Here is an 8,648-nt window from a genome sequence, read left to right as displayed (position 1 = left end):
AAAAAAAAAAAAAAAAAAGCTTACATGTATTTATCTATACTTCTTTCTGTTTTGTATATGTAAGAATTTTATTTTATTCTGAATGAAATTCTAATCTATTTTAGTTATGTAATTATCATGACTAGTATTTTTCTATATAAATTTGATGCAACTGTGTATTACCAAAATAATAATATGTGTATCCTTTTTGAACTTTCTTTAAGTGCCGTCTGTTCTGTATTCTGGGTTAATTGCTTCTCGTGCAATCTAAAGTTGTCGGTACCTCTGTACCTCTGTTTTATGCCATTTTAAGAATATTTAGAAGTATCCTTAACTTCTAACTCTCAGTATATGATTATTCTCTTACTTGTATTTATTGTTCAGTTTTCTGTATCTTGTGCTTGTTTAGCCCTGAACCAAGAGCAACAGGTAAGCTAAGACTTTTTTCTTCTACTTTATTATACCACATAGCATGAGTATGAAAAAAAGAAGAGCAATGATTAGAATATAAAATAATTTCATCTTGCGCAGAATGCCACCTTCACTCTGGATAGCAAAACTCTCTTGTTGCCTTTGCATTAGTGCAGCAGGTTGGAGCCGGACACCATCAGGTGTTACTATTTTCTGTATCTTTTAAATCGGATTTTGCTCTCACTGGGTAAAAAGTGCTATGGCTATAAGATGTTCCCCCAATCTTTTCCCACCATTATGCAATGAAATATTTGCTCCAGAATGTTTGCGGCTCTGCTCTAGCAATGACTATTTTCAAGCTCTAATTTGTAGACAAATTCAGGTTTCTGTCATGGAGCAACAGAACTTTTGCCTTGTTAACACTCTGAGAATTATGCCTTTGAATCAAGTGCTTCTTTTAAATTGCATGTAAATTCTTTTAAATGCATGTAAAAAATTAGGAGTTTTTCATCCTTGGGATAGAAAGAGTGCCTTAATTTTTGCTGCAAACTAAGGAATAAGCCTTTGAAAAGTTTTACTGATTTTAAAATAAAATTATTTTAGGTACACAGTACTAAAAGTTACAGGCTCCAGCTTTATACATTTTCTGCAGGGATGACACATTTTATATATTAAATACATTTGCTAGGGTCAGCTTCTGGAAGTTGGTTGGAACAGTACGGCAAGCGCTCGAAATGACATCCAGAGAAATCTAAACTGCTGTGGGTTCCGAAGTTTTAACCCAAATGACACCTGTCTGGCTGTAAGTACATTGTATATTATATGTTTTTGGAAATGTATTACATACAGATAAATAATGATTAACATGGAAGAAATGGGCTTTCTGATGCTGAGTTGTATTTCAGAATTATTTTATATATATATTTACATTATATTTCCATGTCCTCTGTTACATCATTTGCCTGTTCTCAAATACCCACTCCAGAGAGTGCTGAGAATTTCAAGGCCCTGTTGGACACAGATGCTAATGGTTTATTGTCCCTAATTTCTTCCCATCCTTCTCTTCATAGAACAAGTTATTAAAGAAATAACATTAGGTCAGTTCATGTGTTCATATTTTGGGGAAACTCCTGTTATCACCTCCCTGAGCCCTAAGCTGAATATTTCCTCAATGAGGCTTCTTTTGTGAGATTATCTCCTTGTATGGGGTCTGTGTTATGTTTCTGTTGCTGCATAACACATTATTACACAGCAATAGAAACACACTGGCTTTACAGTTTAGTGGCTTTAATATCCATTTAGTGGCTTTAAATACCCATTTATTATCTCACAGTTTCCCTGAGTCAGGCTTGGCTGGGTCCTCTGCTCACCTGGCTGAAATCAAGGTGTCCCATCTGAGGCTGCAGCCTCATCTGAAGCTTGAGGTCCTCTCCCCACGCTTAGTGGTTATTGGAAGAATTCAGTCCTTGTGGCTGTGGGACCACCCCTGTTTTTTTTTTTGCTGCCTGTTGGCTGGAGGTCTCTCTCTGCAACTAGAAGCTGCTCTTAGGGACTATGTTACTCTTTCACAATGTGGCAGCATCAAAGTCACCATGAGAATCTCTCCATTCTGTTAAGATGGAGTCTTATGTAATGCATAATGGAGTCTTATCTAATGTAACGTAACACGGAAGTGACTGTTCTATCATATTCACAAGTTCCACCCATACTCAAGAGCAGTGATTGTACAGGGTTTGTACACCGTTGGGGTGGGAGTGCAGGAGTCTTGGGGGCCATCTTAGAGATTTGCACACTAAAAAACTAAGGCCTCAAATTGGATATAATACTCTTAGACATTAATTTTGTGTGTATGCAGTTTTTATGTGCTTTTTATGAATGTATTTTGAGGTAAAAGTTTTTTACTTTAATTGGTGCAGAGCTGTTTTAAAAGTGGCCACCCGTGTTCGCCGTGTGCTCCAATCATAGGAGAATATGCTGGAGAGGTTTTGAGATTTGTTGGTGGCATTGGCCTGTTTTTCAGTTTTACAGAGGTATGTGCAAATAATATTTTTCCTCCTTTGTCACAGAGGTTTCTGTTTTGTATGGCAAAGAGCCTTGATTCTTGTAATGTTATCAGTGAGCATTTTCATTGAGAACTAGCACTGTAAAAAGAGGACCCTTGGTTTAGAATTAGAAGATCTTACAAGTCTATTAATAGCGCCAACTTTAGGACCGGGTGAAATGCTTGATCCGTCTCCTCTTGTGTAAAATTTAATGAACTAATGAGTGAGATTAGACTGAATTATCTCTAGGATCTCTTCTATTTCTAGAGTTGTATGATGAATTATAATTTTAAATTTAATTTGGAAAAGGTAGGAGATTCACATTCTTTAATATGTATGTTAATATCTATAATACACAGACATACTTACATAAAAGATATGCTTTGAAAATTACCTTCCTACACCATTTTCATTCCCCTGTTCCTAGCCTTCTAAAACCTATGCATAATGTCTATATGTGTATAATGTACTGTGTGTAATATGCAATTAATATAGAGTACATTTTATATATATATATATATGTATATCATATATTTTATTCAAGTTTAGTTTCTTTTTTTCCTCATCAGGAATGAAATATGCACATTTGGCTGTCATTAACAGCATAGGAAAAAAGAAGACCAAGATTAGTATTCATTTTTAATTTTTATTTATTTATTTTATTTATTTGTTTTGAGACAGTCTTGCTCTGTCGCTTAGGCTGGAGTGTAGTGGTACGATCTCGGCTTACTGGAAGCTCCACCTCTTGGGTTCAAGTGATTCTCCCACCTCAGCCTCCTGAGTAGCTGGGGTTACAGGCATGCACCACTACACCCAGCTAATTTTTGTATTTTTAGTAGAGACGGGGATTTACCAGGCTGGTCTGGAACCCCTGGCCTCAAGTGATCTGCCGACCTCAACCTTGTGCCCGGCCTAGTATTCATTTTTTTAAAGTTCCCTCTGACTTCCATTTTTAGTCTGACTATTTTTTCATTTCACTTTTTCTCAGAAAAGAGCTATCTGACTTGTGAGTTGGTTGTGACATTAATTCTAGAAAAATGATACACAGCTTGAAAAGAATTCTGTGCCTTTCCCTTTTTTTGTTTAAAAACCATAGATTTTTGTTATGAAAACTAAAAAACACAGATAGAGAAAAACTGGAGTGAGTAATGTCTCTCCACACACCAGCTAGAGTCAGCAGTTATCAGAATTTTGCCACGTGGCTTCTTTTTTATATCTGGAATTTATTTTGAGAATTTAGTTCTTTTGAGCAGCCCAGTTTTCTTGTCATCAGATCACACTGCCTTCAGTTATGCTATTTTTTAAAATAGGAGTTCTTTAAAAATAGAACTCATGAGTCTTAGATTTCTAAAGTGTTCTTTCATGGAATCCTGCTTTATATCTTACATACTATCTCCTTTGGAAACCTGGCTAGAGATTTTTATAACTTCTGCAACCTGATATTTTTTGGTTAGTGATAGTGGTAGGCTCTCTCACTTTTCAAGTTTATATTTTGCTCAGTATTTCACAGAATCAAAGATTCTCAGAATTTGAAGGGATGCAGTTACTTAGCTGATGACTTCTCATAGGTGAAATAGAAAGATTTGATTTGAACTATTTATTATACCTTTAAACAAACCTAAACCATGAGAGAAACATTGATTTAGAATCTGAAAAAAGGTAGGATGACTAATATATGTTCTTTGTAGTAACTTGAGAAAATACAAAAAATTATGAAGATGAAAAATTAGATGTAGCTACTAAAATTACCTAGTCAGAAATAATCATTTATATTTTGGCATATTTCCTTCTGCCTGTTCTATATTTATTAAAATGAGTACCAACTTATTGCCTGTTCTACATATACTTTATTTTTCTACGTATACGTTTTCATGTTATGAGCAATATATTTTGGTGACCTACTGCACACTGGGCGTAGGTTCTAGAGACCGCATAGTTGATGATGATGTTTAATCAAAGTTACCTTTGAAAAGTGCCCTCTTAGTTATGAGCACTTTTGTAAGCTTGAAGTTCAATAATTATCCAGTTTTGATCTTCTTGCATTTTGGATGTGGCCTCCCCTGCCATCCCTCTCTGAACAATGGGGCAAGGAAGGAGAGAGATTTTCCTCTTCTGTCACTTATAGCCGAGTTGGAGGAATACAATTCTGGTAAAATGTGGCTCTAGATTATGAGTATTTAGTATGTTTGATTGCTTTGCTTCCCCTAAGGACTGTGATTTACACTCTCAGCGTATATCCAGGGGTGATAGTCAAAATATTAACATCCTCAAAAATTCTGACCAGAAGCTCCCTGTGCCAGAATTTTCCAAGGTGGGGAGCTTTGGCAAATGATGGTTGGGCAGGTTGACATGGGGGCGGGGTGTCTCAAAGAAGTAGTTGTTTAACAACAGATATGTATTTCCGTGTTGTAAATCTGGTGTGGTTGAGAACAGCCAGTGACATGTCAGATTGCCGAATAAAACCACAAAAGTGGGGTAGTTTATGGGCTCCAGGTTTGAACATGGGCTCTACCACTGAGGACCTGTGTGATTATTCTGTTTAACCTCTTGTTGCCTCAGTTTCCTCACTGGTAAAATGACAATATTGTATCTATTTTATGAAAGCTGTTGGGAGGATTATATGAATTTGTAGTTTGTAGAATGGTACCTTTCATAAAGAACTCTTTGTTATGTTTGTTAAATCAATTTCTTTTCCCGCGTTAGATGGATTCCAAAAGAGATGACTTTCCACATCTTCAAATCAGGCTTACCTTTCCTTGATTCAACCTGCAGACCTCAGTCCACCAGCCCATACATGTTGTAGCTATAAACACTGCCAGTTGTGAACCTTACAGTAATTTGTGGATTCTTATTGTGGTCAATGGAGAGAATCTGGGACTTAGCTAATTCTCTAGAAGTAGTTTAAAAGGGCTAATGGTGGCTACAAAGTCACATAAACAAAATTTAGGTTAAAAGTTGGCACACGTGTAAAGTGGAAGATACAGTTTAAAATTCATTTTATTCTATTAAAATTTTGTATCTTTTTTAGTCTAAAAAGTTAGAATTTTAATTTATTTAAAATAAACCAACTTTGAAATAGAAACAGCACACGTTTCTTAGTTTAAAAAACTGTACTGGCTAACAATTTAGTGAACTTGGTGTGGGAAATGGCACAGTAACAGCTCAATCGCTTCCTACCAAGAGAGGTAGGAATTATAACATTTTAAATGTCTGTGTTGGAAAATTTATTCATTTTAAGATTTTTGCTGTTGCTTACATTTTACTGAATCTAGTTTATTCCTGAATTATCCAAATATATGCTATTTTAGCTATTTAGACTACTGAGACTTTAGTTTTCCATATTTCTGCTGTAACAAGTTACCTTGCACTTAGTTGCCTAAAACAACACAAATGTATTGTCTTACAGTTCTGGAGATCAAAAGTTTAAAATAAAGGCACCTTCTGGAGGCCCGGATCACCAGCCCATCTTTTACATCTTCAAAGCCAGCAGAGTTGCAGCTTCTCTGTTTCCCTTTACTTCTGCTATCACGGTGCCTTCTCTCCATGTTTCTGACTCTGTCCTTCCTGCCTCCCTCATATAAGGCCCTCTGTGATTATGTCATTGAGCCCACCTGGGTAATAATCTGTTTATCTTGAGCCGCTTAACCACACCCATGAAGTCCCTGTTAATCTGTAAGGTACCATATTTGCAGGTTATAGGGGCTAGGACATGGACATCCCTCGGGGCCAGTCATTCAGTTTACCACAGTGTTCGTTTTAATTTTTTCTTAGAGTGCCTCATGTGGTTTACTTCTTTTCAAAAAGAAAAAAAATCCCTCCCTGTTGAACAAAAGATGCAAAGCAATTCACATGTTCCAGAGTTATTTTATTGATAAACTGAATAAATATACATAAATGTTACTTTCTTTTCTTCAATTTTTTTTTTCCCCATTCCAGATCCTGGGTGTTTGGCTGACCTACAGATACAGGAACCAGAAAGATCCCCGTGCGAATCCTAGTGCATTCCTTTGATGAGAAAACAAGGAAGATTTTCTTTTGTATTATGATCTTGTTCACTTTCTGTAATTTTCTGTTAAGCTCGATTTGCCAGTTTAAGGAAGGAAACACCATCTGGAAAATTACATTATTGATAGTGGAATTATATATTTTTACTCTATGTTTCTCTAAATGTTGTTTTCTTTTCCGTTGCTGAAAATATTTGAAACTTGTGGTCTTTGAAGCTCAGTGGCACCTGGAATTTACTGTATTCAGTGTCGGGCGCTGTCCACTGTGGCCTTTCTTAGCATTTTTACCTGCAGAAAAACTTTGTATGGCACCACTGTGTTGGTCATGTGGTAAATCTAAATGTACATCTCACTGGTATAATTATATGGAGCACTGTGCTGTGTAGATAGTTCCTGCTGGAAAAAGAGTTGAAGTTTATTAAAATCAAAGTATGAGATTCTATTATGTTAAGGGAAATCCAAATTCCCATTTTTTTTGTCTTTCTGGGAAAGATGTGTGGTGGTCAAATGTGTTAGTATAAAAACGATAATTTACTTGTAGTAGTCTTTTATGATGACACCAATGTATTCTAGAAATAGTTATGTCTTAGGAAATTGTGGTTTAGTTTTTGACTTTTATAGGTAAGTGCAAAGGAGAAGTGGTTTCATGAAATGTTCTGATGTATAACATTTACCTTCAGTCTCCGTCAGGATGGAATGAGTTTTGAGTAATCAGGAAGTATATCTACATAATCTTGATATTGTTTTATAATAATTTGAAGTCTAAAAGACTGCATTTTTAAACAAGATACTATTAATGCATTGGCCCACGTAGCAAAAGATATTTGATTATCTTAAAATTGTTAAATACCTTTTCATGAAATTTCTCAGCATTGTAACAGCAACTTGTCAAACCTAAGCATATTTGAATGTGATCTCCCATAATTTGAAATTGAAATCGTATTGTGTGGCTCTGTATATTCTGTTAAAAAATTAAAGGACAGAAACCTTTCTTTGTGTATGTATGTTTAAATTAAAAGAAAGTAATGGAAGAATTGATCGATGAACTAAGTGAGGTGGAATTCTTTTCTTTCTCCTTTAGGTTCTCTCTGTTGGACTTAGAGCTGGGTACTGCTATTTTAGTGTATAATCAAGCTGTGGAAATACATTTCCAGCATTAATGTCTATTGGTAGTCATCCTCAAATCCTTTCTTGAAATGTTTCAGTGGCTAATGTTATCTCCATAGTGAGAAAGAGTTTTCTAAAAGAGAAACCATTAATATTTGTTTGGGAAAATATGTAAGTTCTTTTCCATTACTAAAATTACTAATTTCTTGTTTTACATTCTAGTTAGCATGTGGTATTTTATTGTCTTACTGGGTTTTTAGACCGAGAGAGGGTAAATGGTTGATCTATAGAATTTTAGAGCATTTTGTAGGTTTGTCACTTCTATGACTTTGCAACACTAGCTAATCTTCCAAGGAAACAGAATTGTGCCGTTTTCATAATGTCATATGAGCTCTGGGGTAGCCCTGACAGTGTCCCCACTTATACCATAAGATGAGATTATAAGTGACGCATGAAGGGAGATTTTATTATTATTTCGTGTTATTATACTTTAAGTTCTGGGATACATATGCAGAATGTACAGGTTTGTTACACAGGTATACATGTGCCATGGGGGTTTGCTGCACCTATCAACCTGCCATCTAGGTGGGAGATTTTAAAATTCTGTCTTCCTTTGAGGCATTTGGCATTTTCCATGTTTGTTTTGTTACATTTTGAAATTCTTATAAGGCTCTGGAATCTCCTAATGTGATACTTTCCTTGGTACAAATGATTATATGTGGAAAGCGCTATTCCATAGAGAATCAGCCCTTACCTTGGTTTGTGCTCTAATTGCAGTGCCCTTATTTGGGTCAACCCAGTATGCTTTATGCATCATCTGAAGTTAAATGATGCATCCTGGAAATTCTAACAAAGGAAGGTCTCTCTTCTGTTCAAATATAGATTGACTGATGTCAACCCGCCTCAAGTGTGTTACTTAAAAAGCAAGGTGCAAAGAGAACAGCTGTCAGGGTGAGAAGTCTAAACACATTTTTGAAAGTAGCCTGGTGCTGACAAAATGCATTTAATCATGCTCAAGACTTCATGAAATTGAGTTCATTAAATTAGGATTTTAAATCATTATGGCTAAGCAAAACATGTGTATCTAAATATTAAATAAAACAAA

The 8,648-nt window shown here is 35.6% G+C and overlaps 1 protein-coding gene across 1 annotated transcript in view; it reads left to right on the top strand.

Moving 5' to 3' along the window:
- The window catches only part of TSPAN13 (tetraspanin 13), a 31,974-nt gene extending 24,495 nt beyond the window's left edge, over positions 1-7,479 (top strand). Inside the window, exons 3-6 of the mRNA XM_017889072.1 lie at positions 328-408; positions 1,079-1,192; positions 2,307-2,420; positions 6,369-7,479. Of these exons, the coding sequence (XP_017744561.1) occupies positions 328-408; positions 1,079-1,192; positions 2,307-2,420; positions 6,369-6,443 (384 nt within the window). The 3' untranslated portion in view covers positions 6,444-7,479. The remainder of the gene's footprint in view (positions 1-327; positions 409-1,078; positions 1,193-2,306; positions 2,421-6,368) is intronic.
- The last annotated feature ends 1,169 nt before the right edge of the window (positions 7,480-8,648 follow it).

This window comes from Rhinopithecus bieti, unplaced genomic scaffold, assembly GCF_001698545.2.
Source record: "Rhinopithecus bieti isolate Rb0 unplaced genomic scaffold, ASM169854v2 scaffold_16834, whole genome shotgun sequence".
In the NCBI taxonomy this organism is placed as follows: Eukaryota; Metazoa; Chordata; class Mammalia; order Primates; family Cercopithecidae; genus Rhinopithecus; species Rhinopithecus bieti.
This window is presented reverse-complemented; position numbering and strand designations above follow the sequence as displayed.